This window comes from Ascaphus truei, chromosome 10 (assembly GCF_040206685.1).
Source record: "Ascaphus truei isolate aAscTru1 chromosome 10, aAscTru1.hap1, whole genome shotgun sequence".
Classification (NCBI taxonomy): domain Eukaryota; kingdom Metazoa; phylum Chordata; class Amphibia; order Anura; family Ascaphidae; genus Ascaphus; species Ascaphus truei.
This window is the reverse complement of record NC_134492.1, coordinates 27,430,794-27,444,395: the sequence shown is the minus strand read 5'-3', so window position 1 is coordinate 27,444,395 and position 13,602 is coordinate 27,430,794. Positions and strand designations below refer to the sequence as shown.

Here is a 13,602-nt window from a genome sequence, read left to right as displayed (position 1 = left end):
AGCAGTCTGGGAAAAAAAACGGATACGTCTTAAGACACATGTAATTCAAATGAAGATTACACAACATCAAGTAATGCCCTGATGGACATGCATTGACAGCATAGTCGTCAAGGTACCCTCCTAGATTGGCTGAAACACACCTCGGAAGCGGCAGTGAGGCGTTTCGGCGTGCGAGTGCATGAGTATCCACGCAAAAAAAAAAACAGACTTGAAATTTAAAAAAAAATAAAAAATTGCTCGCAGTTTGAAATTAAAAAAAAAAAAAAAAAGGTGGCGAAATTCTGCAAAAGAAAGAAAATATATACAGTACAATGCACTAGAAGTCACTTACCATCTTCAAGCCGTTCCACTCCATCTGTGACTATAGAGATGGAGCCCTGCAGCTTGTCACAGTGTCAAAAGCAAAAAGAGCGTTATGTGAAGTCTGACATTCCTTCTTACTGTACTGCTTGCAAACGATGCTACGAACGACACACACACACAGTGCGCGCTCAAACAAACGCGAGCCTCCTCCTCTTTTTATGAGGTCACGGCAGGAAACTCTCTGAAATACAATATGCAGCATTTACCGAACCCCTATAAATCACTCTCATGAAAGATTACCATACGACTGCGCAGAGCAACTGAAATTAGCAGCGCGGGCGAGATCCTTTCAGAAGGGTTCGGTCTTTCTACATTTTTTCCCCCCCCGGTATTTTGAGAGTCTTTGTGCGGAATGCAATGGCACAAACCAACCCTCACAGCACCGCAGATTAGCCGGAGACAGAGAAACAGAGAACACACTATATGCATGCTATAGTTTTCGGTCACAGAGCTGATTTTATCGAGTGACACAGAAATGACCTTGAAAAAATAAATGCATTCTAATACAGCATTTTGGCACACCACAAATCCCTTGCACAAGCCAATTCTATTCCAAAAGCAACAGAACACAACTGTATTAACAAAAGGTGCAGACACAGGAACAACAGATATTTAAAAACTGAATGGAACTTCAACGCAAGCTTTGATAACCTACCATCACCATTCTTAAAGGATTATATGGAGTCTCGCCGGGCTTCGGATTTTCTCCTCAAAAACACTCAACCAAAATTTTGAGGCGTTTTTTTTTTTTTGTTTTTAGTTTTTTTTTTTTTGTTATATTCTGTTTGTTTCGAATCCACAAACCTCCAGGAAAAAAAAAAAAAAAAACACGAAATCTTAAAAAAAAAAATATATATATATATATTTTTTAAAAATTAAAGACAACCAAAGAAAAATGTCAATAAAAAAAAACGAAAGGAAAAAAAAAAAGAAAGAAAAAAAAAAAAAAAAAAAGAGAGAGAACAACTGTGCTGATGCCTCTCGTAACTAAGGTGTAGATAGGAAAATTGAATAGAGCCTTGCTTGAAAATTGGCTAGATGCTTGCATGCATTTATGGGACTATCTGTCAGATGAAGCCGGCATCTGATTGGCTGTTTGGCCTGAAGAAGGCGGTGTCACACAAGGTGCTATTGAAATTGGCTGCTGCCAGACTGGAGAGATTAACTCTTTGTTTGCTGTGACAGGGGCTTATACCACGTTGCTTTGACATATGTTGGCTGGCAGACTCTGGGGGGTTAATGACTTGGTGACTGTCGCTGAAATGTTCCTTGTGTCTTGTAATTAAGGACCAGCTGGGGAAATGTGCACACGTTCCAATTATCTGCGGAAAACCGGTTCACAGGTCACATCCAGCATGCAAACTGTACTAATACAACCTAGCATACAATACTGGAGTTGTACCAAAGGAAAAATAAACCTCTTTGCTGCTGCAGCCGCCGCCGCCGGGGTGGGAGGGGAGGAAAAGAAGGTCTGGGTGGCATTATATATTTCCATTTTCTGCTTTGTTAGCAACTTTGGTATCACTGTCTGAAGAAAGACCGGCTTGGATCCTAGCCATACTGATGACCTGAACTTAAGCGGCACTCATACTACCATTTTAATCTATTTTTTTGCCCGTGTCTATGCTGACAGCATTGCGCTGCGTGGCGATTTGATGGAGATGTTCATTCAATATATGGTTTCCAAATGTAGGCCCAAAGTCTAACTCTGAACGACGGGAGTTTAGAAACAACATGCTGGGGAACGGATTTTATAGAGGGAGCCTTATTTCCTTAACTACATCACTGCCGTAGGGGGCTGCAGAAAAAAATAACATTTCAACAGTTTATTCTGGACAATAGCAGGGATTAAAAAAAAAATGATGTGGGGCGATTTGACGGTGAGGTAACGAGTAGGACCACTTCCTTTAGGACCAAATAACTGCGGTTGAAACTGTAAAGATGAATAAAAAGAGATTTGGTTTGAAGAAGCAGATGTTCTATGTCTCCTGATAATAAACACTGTTTTGCTGTCTATGGTGACCCCGGCCTTTCTGTTCTGAGCTGCCTGTATTTGATAGGTAAAAATAAAATGCAGCAGTTTGCTCCTGTACATAAACAAGAGGCTGTGTTGCTAGAGGATTGAATGTGAGTGAAATGATTATATAGGGAAAGTATGCAATAAAAAGCAATCATTAAAAGCAACTTGGATTGCGATGTGTTGCAGTCAATCTGGTTATCAGTTGGAAACTCCTGGCGATTTTCTGGGAAACCTCTTTTCTTTTTCAAGGTCGATGTAACCCCTTGCCGTGCATCTGGCCGCAAAGGGTTAAGATGTTGAGTACCTTTTCCCCTGCTTTCATTCCATGACTTTGATTTCTGGACACATTTATATTTAATAACTTGCCTGCGGGCTCAGAGATGTAACAGGAGCAGTGTAATGTGCAAAAACATCTGCAGTATAAGGGATTCTCTGTCCCGATTGAGCTGCTACTTCAACCGGCGTTCTGCAGAAATGCTGAGGAGGACAAACTGCCTCAACAGAATGGGTGAGCCAGATGTGATAGGAAGAAGACTGTTTAATGCATTCCAATAATAAAGTAGCAGTGTATTGTACTCCAGCACCAAAGCATCACTGGGGAGTGAGGAGAGGAGTGGGGAGGGGGGAAGGGGGGCTCAGGACAGATACACTTCCCAGTCATCATTAGAACAAAGCTCCTTCTGAAGATCATTCCCAGTCAATGTGGAAAGAGTTATGTGGATGGTGTATGAGAAACTTACACGGGCATTGATAATTTGGAGAGGGAGGGGGGGGGAATGTTGCCCTCCCACCAACAACAAACATGGTGCTTTATATAATGGTGATGAGTATCTTCATATACAGTACTTCTTCCCTCCTTCATAGATTAAAAAGAATGTCCAATTAATATACACCATGGGACTCTGCGGCTCGAGCAGAAGGATTTAGTGTGGGAACAGTGGGGATCAATGTCAACATTTTTGGAGATCTTCAGAAAATATTATTCGGTGTCAGTTTTCTGAGGAGAATGAGTGCACAGTCATACTCAGAATTGCTTCATTTTACGGTATATTCATTTTCAGGGGGCCTCAGGTGGCCTTTAAGAAAAGGAAACTGGGTATATCGTGGGATGTTGTGGGGTTAGGTGCCTGTATCATATCTGTACATACAGTGGTGGCGCTGTGTGTCCAGTCTAAAGCTACTAATTAACCACTTGGGCGACCTGCAATGCAATGTGATATATAATATATATGTACATGCTATCACAACTATTGCGTGTGTTTATTGTATATTAATCGGGATAGCTTCTTTCTGCAACAGATATTTTGTCCTACTGCATGTCTACATTTTATTTACTTATTTAGTACATCATCAACACATATACATTTGCAAAATCTATCATTTCTGCTGAATCTGCTCTTAATGGCAAAAAACTCTGAGATTTGACCAATATAACACCAGAAGACACACAGTCAGCCTCTGAACATTCCAGTGACATGCAGCTGAGGATAAAAAACACCTAAAACTACAAGAAACACCATATACAGTAATATCAATTTGTATGTAATGCACACGTAATTTATTGGCAGATAACAAACAATTACATTTTTACTCATCCATTAACTTTAACAGCCTTTGTCTTGTATGTATACACATACCCACACATACATCTGTTTGAATATATATATAACATTGATATATTTTGCCATGTAAAATCTGCATGTAACCCGTATGTATTTATAAATATGTGCTGCAAAGCTGTATTGATACTTGTGAAACATTCCTAGTACTAATTGGAAGTTAATGTATATGGAAGCGTAGTGTCCTTTGTGAAGCTGAAACATTTCTTGCCAGTGTTTTTACTGGTTCTTTTCACCATTTTGGTTACAGGAGGGGCCCTGAAATTCTTGAAGCCCCCTCCAGCAGTAGGTGGTTAGCTGCAAATGGAGGAGTAGTATTGTTTTTCAGTGTTATTACACAACCAGAGAAGGTGTCTTTTGCTGCCTGTGTTAACACTGGAGGAGAATGGGAGCCAGTAACATCACATGCTTCCAGTTTCTCTGCAATTCAGAACTTTCTCAACCACTACGAATAAATGTTCAAAAACCAGGTGTGCAAAACCAGAAATCGCTGTGAATCAATGAGATATTTCTGCTTTGTCTGCAAAAGCAACTTACACTGCACCTCACATCTGGCACACCTTTACTAGTCTACTGCACAGCTCATACAAATAATGCACATTTCCTAACTTTTCCTAAACTTGCATATTATTAAATGACACAGTAGTTGCAAAATGATAAGTAGAGTGCCCATCGCTGAAGATAACATCAAGCTTAGTGCTGCATTTTCTACACCAGGCGTGTTCAACTCCAGTCCTCAAGATCCCCCCACAACAGGTCAGGTTTTAAGGATATCCCAGCTTCAGCACAGGTGGCCCAATCAGTCCCTGCTTCAGCACAGGTGACTCAATCAGTCCCTGCTACAGCACAGGTGGCTCAATCGGTCCCTGCTACCGCCCAGGTGGCTCAATCAGTGGCTCAGCCTTTGACTGGAGTTGAGCGGCGCCCCTGTTCTACACTGTAATCTACACCAGAGAGGGTGAGATGTGGAAAACATGAACCTTCCCAAGCTTGCCAGGACCCCCCGTGTTAAGAAAACAATGCACTATACAATACACATACTGTACAGGAAACACAAAAGGAGACAGAACGTGTCCAAAGCCAAGCAGCCAAAATGAAACAAGAGGGGTGATTAGATTTGCTTACCCTAAATGAGCAACCTTGCAACCCACTAGCGGCAGATGCATGTAAAAGGGATGGGGTTAAAAAGTATCACACAACCTTCCTCCAGCACACATCCTTCCCAAAGGTTAAGGGTATGTTAACATCAAAAGCAGTCGGCAGCATCGCTCACTTATAGTCCAGACGGGCTACATCACAAGCCAATTCAGCATTAATAACTACCTACTTTTGGCAGCTTGCAAGCCTTACTCGGTACCATCATAGGCAACAGCAGTTGGTTGAAACACTCATCAATCCCTTTGTTGCCAGAGGGGGCAATTACAGAATACGTTGCTGGCCCCTCTGGCATCGAAAGGGTTAAAAGCGCATGAAAGCAAAAAAAATATATATATATATCTTGATTTTCCCCAAAAGCATGAAAAATGAAAATAAACAATTTAAATATAAATACCAGGTTATTTGGTCTTCCGTGGGAAAAATATGAAAAGGATTCTTCAATACGACAGTAAATTGAACAGCAGCAAAAATGTTAGGCTCGCGTAAAAAGTAAAATGTTACCTCGTTATTTAATAAAGCAGCATTAAGGGTCCTGGTGATTTCAAACATCTTGCCAGAGAGAAACAAAAAGGAGCCTTTGCTAAGCTCCGTCTGCAAAAGGGTCTGCCCGACTGTTTCTTTCCGAGATAGTCAATACGAGGTTTCCCTAGAGTTCACACATTAGAGCATCTATTCAGTGCACTCGATTTTCTCCCTGATCAGACACACACAGAGTAGGGATGGAACCAGCAGCACGGACTGCTCTCTTGCAAGGCTACACTGCCACAAACATGGCTGGTATTAAAAGTATTCTTTCAAAGTAACAATTCAAAGCGTCACCACCAGGTGCTCGGTGCGCACAGATGCAAATAACCTTGAGCAGAAGAAGACCTGGAGTTTGTTGGTGGGATGTGCTGAAACAGGTGTATTAATAGCCTGGCCTTCTTTGCTTTTTCAGCTGCGGCTCCGGAGTCCTGCAAACATCTGTACAGCAGCCAGACGAAGCAGGACTCCAGAGCTGCAGCTGAAAAAGCAAAATGTTGCAGCTCAGGAGACAGTGCTGCCACAACATCGCTGTGGAGGGGAGTCCATGCTTCCTCCCGCACTGGGGCAGCCGTAGTCTCGCAACTTGCCCCACTGCCGGAGACATCAAGTCCTGCTACACCCGCCTCACGCCCCATTTACACCATAGCCATTGTGGCCCTTTAGCTAGCCTACAAAAAAAAAACACAATGTCGCAGGAAGTTTCCCAATACAGCTCTTAGATTGTAAGCTCTTCGGAGCAGGGATTAATTTTATTAGCGTGTACATTGTGGTGTGATGAAGCTGTTGTACTGGAGCTCCCTGCCTTTGCTGCTCACATAGATGAGTCAGCAGTCCGTTAAATGTTTTATCGCTATGTTTCCACCACTTAGAGTATCGATACCCGTAACACAAGTCCACAAAGGTGTTTTGCATTACGATGCCGCGCGTTAACGTGAAAAATATCGCGTTCGTAAATGTTAATGGGCATCTGGCTTACGCGCAAGCAAATCGTAACCTAGGGAGCTGTTAACCTAACATTGCATATCCTCAAACATCCATCCATGCTAGCGCAAGGAAATAACGTTACGATAATTAGGTCACATCAAAACCTGCCGTTACTCACATCCCGATCCATGATTATCATAGGGTTATTTCTGCGAATAGCCTACAAGCAATGTACTCAGGGCCGGATTAAGGGACAGGCTGGCTGGGCACCTGCCCGGGGTGCCAACAGAAAAGGGGAACAGTGCGCTCCCAACCCGACGCCATCTTTAAATGTCCAAGTCCTGCTCAACCTCATCAATGTCAAAGGACATTTAAAGATGGAGCTTCAAAGTGGCGGGCACGTCCTGGACTCGGAATGGCATCAGCAATAAGGGCGCATGGCCACGTGGGACACTGACGGAGTGCCCGCACCCGCTGCTCCAACACACCATTTTTAAAGGTCCCTTGATAGTGACGAGGCTGCGCAGGACTTAGACATTTAAAGATGGCGCTGGGGTCAGAGCGTCCCAATGTCACGTGGCAACGTGTTTCCATGTTAACAGGTCATCGTGTGATATTATGTTGTCATGGCAGGAGGAGGGGCGGCACATTTTTAGCTTGCCCAGGGCACGGTACTGTCTGGGTCCGGACCTGACTGTACTGAGCATAGGACTTAACCTTCTCTTTAAACAAAGTTGTGTCAGACAAAAATATATATTATGGATCGTATAAATGTCTGAAACACATCATAAACTATAGTATGGTTTTTAGTGATTAAAGTGAGTGTAGGATATGCTTGTGTGACCTAATGTGGTTTATAATCTTTAATGTATGTATGTATGTACAATAATGTTTGTCCATATAAAAAAAACTGGGATACAAAAGAATCCCTGTTATAAGCACTCTTGATGAACCGCTACAATAATAATTAATAATTCACTTTTAATAATGTACAATGAAAATAAATGAAGGAAACTATAAATAATGAAAAAAGTTAAAAAGTTTGAGATTTTTCAAAATGATCCCTATCATAACAATAATTGCATTAGCTTCAGGTAACGCACAAGCGTAACATGTCTTTAACACATGCGGTAATTGCAATGCACGTTAAAGTTTTGCCAATGCGCACGCGCAGTGTATTAGTTAATTCAGGGGTTCCCCACTCCAGTCCTGAGTTTGAATCAGGGGACCCTGGTTCAAATCCCGGTGTCAGCTCCTCGTGACCTTGGACAAGTCACTTTATCTTCCTAAAAACCAAAAACATAGATTGTAAGTTCAGGGGCTGTAATAATCCTATGTGCTGCATACCGCGCGCTATACTGTAATGGTGAAGCGCTTATGTCCCATTGGGAGAAAAGCGATATATGAAATAAAGTTATGAAACTTATGATGTTCCTGCTTCTTCATTTGAGCCCCCCATGCTAAAGCTGGGATATCCTTCAAACCTGACCTGTTGGGGGGTCTTGGGTCTCTCCACAATGAAAACAAATCACTCTTAACGCTGCTAACATAACGCTGTTACAGTACTTATGCTGACGAACGTTATCTTTTGCATAGCATTATCTCTGAGGATGCCCGGTAAACTTATGAAAAATAACGGACGTTACCTATTTAGGTAATTATCTTCATTAGTAAAAAATTAACAAACTCCTGAGGATCTACCCCATGGATCGGTGCTGTATAGATGCAATGTTACATATATACAGATATTACTATAAAACCCCGACTTAGCCAGAGGGGCCTGTAACGCATTCTGCGGCAATGTTTAGTGAAACAGTTGAAGTGCTCCTTCAAAATGATGCTCAAAAAATACCAAGTTTGTATCACAAAGGGAATAAACAAAGCTCAGAGATGAAACCATATATTTTACCACTTCACTTTAATGGAACAGTTAATTGAAAGATAAATCCTGTAAGTGTGCTTAGGAAAACATGCAGGTTTTCCTACAGGAAACGAAGTTGGTTATAGAACAAGTCACGGGTTCGTGGGTACATGCAGAGGACGCCATCACCAGCGTAACGCTGCTGCTTGGAAAGCAGCAGCGCAGGTTTTGTTCAGGTTTAGTTAGCACTACAGGGGCGATGTATGAAAATAAAAACACAGGGATTATTTAATACTAAAAGGCAAGGCGCAGCTCTCCCAGCACGGAAATACCCAGGTAATGTGATCTTATTCTGATCACATTGGTAAACACTTTGAGGAGTGGTATGTGAAGCAACCGGAAGAATTATAGGGAGTGGTTATATGGAGCAAAAGGAGGAGTTATAAGGCGTAAAAGGAGGAGTTATAGGGAGCGGTTATATGGAGCAAAAGGAGGGGTTATAGGGAGTGGTTATAAGGTGTAAAAGGAGGAGTTATGGAGTTATAGGGAGCAGTTATATGGAGGAATAGGAGGAGTTATAAGGAGCAGTTATATGGGTAATAGGATGTTATAAGGAGCAGTTACATGGGGTAAAAGGAGGAGTTATTGGGAGCTATTATATGGTGTAATAGGAGGAATTTAGGGAACAGTTATATGGAGCAATAGGGGGAGTTATAGGGAGCAGTTATATGAAGGAAGAATTATAGTGAGAGGTTATATGGAGCACTAGAAGGAATATCATAGTGAGATATGTTGAGGTTTACATCTTTCTTCCCCACCAGGTCTAAGGTGGCATAAATGTCTCTTGTAAACAGATCTGTATCAGAGAGATATGAAATACATTTCCTACATTTGAGAAACAATAATAAACGTTTAATACGCATCAAGATGTGCCATTCTGGAGCTTGGTACAGTATACAGCCTCCAAAATTCCAATGGGATTTCACTTATCGCCTATAAATACATACTGTATTGTTCCATCTGCGCTATGAATAAAAGGCTCAGAAGAGGGAGCTTCAACTTATACAGTTAGTAAAGAACCAGTCTGGGAATGGCAGAGGCGGACATGTTCCTTGCAACACCACCTTTTAGACCAGGGATGGGGAACTCCAGTCCTCAAGGGCCACCAACAGATCAAGTTTTCAGGATATCCCTGCTTCAGCACAGGTGGCTCAATTAGTGGCTCGGCCAAAGACTGAGTCACTGATTGAGCCACCTGTGCTGAAGCAAGGATAACGTGAAAACCTGACCTGTTGGTGGCCCTTTGACGACTGGAATTGCCCACCTCTTTTAGACCCTTTCCCATTGATAGTGAGACTCTCAGTAATAGAAAGTCTGTCTCTTTCACAGTTACTAGGGAGAGGCAGAGGAAGCGATGGGGGCACCAAATTATTTTATTAAAAACTACAAAGCAAATGTTTTGCCCATGTTAAAAATGGAAATGATTTAAAGAAGTAGCGTGTGGTCACCACCTATCTCCCTTTGTGGGAGTAAAACGTAATTAAATTTATTCTACCCAGTTGAAGCTCTTTGATGACAGAGCAGCGGTGCCTGTGACACTTTGTAGCACAATGCATTAGTCTCCTCTATGGTAGCAAAGGGGTTAATGTATCAGTGGAGGCCAAGGACACAAGGAAGCCACGAAAACGAATCTATTCCACTACTCCTCACCCATCCGCTCTCAGGATGCTTTAGCTGATCAATAATAACAATTCCCCTTTGACATTGCACCATCTGCCTCGCTGCAGTGCTAAGTGCAACAGAACTGTTGTAAAGAGACTTTTCTCAGCCTCTTAAAGCCACAGCCCCACTTAGCAAAGTGTACTAAAGGTTCATCAGACTGAAAGGATTCCTTCCACTGACAGTGGGGATCATTGACTAATGTTCCAGTTACAGAAAGCCCCCCCCCCCTTTTCTTTTCTTTCTTTCTTTCTTTCTTTTTTTATTATTGTTTTTCAATTTTGAGGGCAAATTAAAGCAACTTGAGAAGCCTGTGCTGCTTTTAAGACCATTTAATATTTTGAGGTATAATAAAGGGTGTCAGATATCTCCTGTCTAAAAAAGACGGGGCAAATCCATGGCACCCCCGTTATCAAACTACTGGAATCCCATTGGTCTTATACATTTTTGTTATTTGTTACCTTGGATCTAGATCTCCAAATGTGCAAAACGCATCTTTTGGGAAGTCCATCACGATGGGGAAACTTCAATTCATATTTTCCTTTACGCCATGTCTTCCTTTAGTACATGACTACAACTGTTCTAATGTTTGTTTCAGAATATAAAGTGCTTATTAGCATTTAAAATGTAGGATTGAAAGTTGCACTTACCCTTCTTTTGCTAAGAATTCGTGAGTCTATTTCTTAAAAGTCTCCTTGTGTGCAAAACTGCGTCAATACCAGTGCATGAAAAACTGCGCCAAAATTATCATAGGGACAGAATTCCATTGATCTCAGTGGATTCCTTTTAAAAGAAAATCTGAGCATCTGGGGGACTTTCACAAATAGACTTTTTCATGGATGTGGCTATTTATTAAAATCTTCTTTGATTCATCTAATGCCATATTTTGCCCATTTTTGTACAGTAGCTGGACAGATTGATCAGAATGAGCTTTTACCAACATATCCTTCTAAAAAAAAACCAAGGCAAATCTCTTACTTCATGTACAATGCCTTAATTTTTAATTGCCGGTCCGGGGGGATCCCCAGATCTGCATAAAACATGCCTCATTTTAATTTGCATAGCATTAAAAAGCCTCCAGCGCTGAGTGCAGATCACATGTATAAAATTACATCACTGATGAATAATATTTGACTAGCATCATAAGAAGAATTTTGCCTAACTTTTGTGTATTAGCTCCAGTATTTGTAGACTTGGTGAACTTTTTATCACAATAGCCGCAATGTATCATTATAATGGAGTTAACCGCTTTCCTGGACTCATCTTCCACTGGTGGCTCTGCAGGGGTAATGTTGACGGTGTACCTTGTGCATGATAATAACAGCGTATCTGTGTTGTAACAAGGAAGTCAATAGCCTTCTCTCCAACAAATTAGAATAAATAGCTGCACTTTCTATCTCATTCCCAATACACATGGGACATGTTTTTTTGTTTTTACCCAGAATGGATCTCAGCTGTATGGGGAAACAAAGGAAATAATGTGTCACTTCTAATATTAACTGTGCTATACATCTGACTACATATTTGTAGGTAGGTGATATTCCGTAGGGTTACAATATCAGCCTGGATGGAAGAACGCGGAGTCCTGGTGAAAAAAAGGAAAATAAATGTTCTAGGGGTGGCCCACTCTAGTCCTCAAGGGCCACCAACAGGTCAGGTTTTCAGGATATCCCTGCTTCAGCACAGGTGGCTCAATCAGTGTCTCAGTCGTGGATGTTTTATGCTTTTATAATAAAAGAATACATTATTTGAAGTCACTTAAGTTGCTCAAAAATAATCTTCTGATTCTTGGGCTATAGAAGAGGACTCTTCCAACTATTTTGCTTACAGGCAGAATTGTACAAATGAATGGCAGATGCGATTGGACATATACAAAAATTAGAACTTAAGTGGGGACAATATATTAACAAGCTTCATACATCCAGGAGAAAGTTCTTGACTAATTTTAACTCACTTCAGGGTACCTGAAAGCTTCTTTCTAAACCTTCTTTTTAAAGCAGCAGTTCAAGCTGTCGTATTTAAAAAAAAAAATCCTTTAATACGTGCATCAATACAATCCACACAATGATAAGTAATTAGCCAAATTTCCGACTAATCTGTTCTCCTGTGACCGATTGATGATGATTCGGCTCGGGGGTTCACTAAATGGCTGTCAGTGCAACAGAAGAGGACCAAAGATGCAAAGTTCTGTGGGGAAGATCATGTGACCGGGCAGTCACTAGATACAATTGGTGCACTGCTAGAGAGAGAGAAGGGCTCAAAAAGGGGTGTGTCATAGCTTGTTTCAGAAGAGGAAGGGGATGTAAGTTTCTAAATGGTTGCTATAGAAACAAAAAATGCTTGTTAAATTATAATACATTAAACATTTAATTGAATTGTTTTTTAAAAAAAATGCTACAAGTATATTCTCTTAGTACAGAACTGATTTGTTTAAATAAAAAAATGTAGGATATTGATTGGTCTGCAGCTTTAAGAGAGGAATAGAGGACTCAAACATTTTCATGGTGGTGTCCACTGCCAGTCCTGGGGCAGTCCCCAGGAGAGATATTACTATTGTTCTGGTTTCTTTGTTGCTTTCATTTAATTTTCTATTCAGTTTTTTTAAATGGTAGAATTGCCAGTGTAATAGGTACTGCATGATAATAAGATGTATTCTGTAAGCCTAAATCATGTTCTGTGTATGCACCTCATATTGTTTTTGACTGCTCGAATATATTGATTGTTCTGCTCTTATGAGTCAGTGTTGGGATTACACACTAACCCTCTGTAAAATATTTGAAATCACTGGTTTCAAATATTTTTTTAATGCGGCAGCAAGTGTCACTATGGGAAATTGATACATAAGAATCCCTTTACACAACAAACCAAGATTTAAAATGTGTGTTTATTTATTTTTTAATTCCAGCTTCACGGTTAGCACAAAAAAAGCGCTTCGCAAACCTCAGAAATCCTTGTGAACCGCAGCTAATTTCAAGCGATTTTTCTGTTTTTTACCTAATGCATGTGAATTCAAAAAAATAATCTTATTAGCCTGGCCTCATAATCTGTTATTGAATTACATTAGCAGATAGCTCAGTGATGTGATTAAGAATATGAAGTCAGGCATATGTTGTGTGCGTTTGGCACACAGGAGTTTGTCATTGCTCATGCACTAAAACAGGAAGAGAACAATATCTTCATCATGTCTTAATGTTATGCTACATGCAGGACTATATACATCAGTAATTCAGTAGATTACAGTAGATTGTGAATATGCTGCTTGCCTCTCTGACAGCTGTGACCAGAAAGGGTCAATCCATCCAATCTTGTCTTTTTTTTTCTGCGCTGAGCCAATATTACACAATAAAAAAATATTTGGCAGGAAAACCGCAAATACTGTAGAGCAAAATACAAAGGTGTATTGAAAAGGATCA

General features: G+C 40.8%; 1 protein-coding gene across 6 annotated transcripts in view; it reads right to left on the bottom strand.

Annotated features, from left to right (window-relative positions):
- Window positions 1-5,924, bottom strand: part of ELAVL4 (ELAV like RNA binding protein 4) — a 50,030-nt gene extending 44,106 nt beyond the window's left edge. For 4 of the 6 annotated variants that reach the window (XM_075616300.1, XM_075616304.1, XM_075616306.1 and 1 more), the window contains exon 1: window positions 5,662-5,924. In XM_075616300.1, the coding sequence (XP_075472415.1) occupies window positions 5,662-5,709 (48 nt within the window). In that variant the 5' untranslated portion in view covers window positions 5,710-5,924. Of the gene's footprint in view, window positions 1-331; window positions 545-1,018; window positions 1,177-5,661 lie in introns of those variants that run through there. The other 2 variants (XM_075616301.1, XM_075616303.1) reach the window with 2 other exon arrangements.
- Window positions 5,925-13,602: the final 7,678 nt, after the last annotated feature.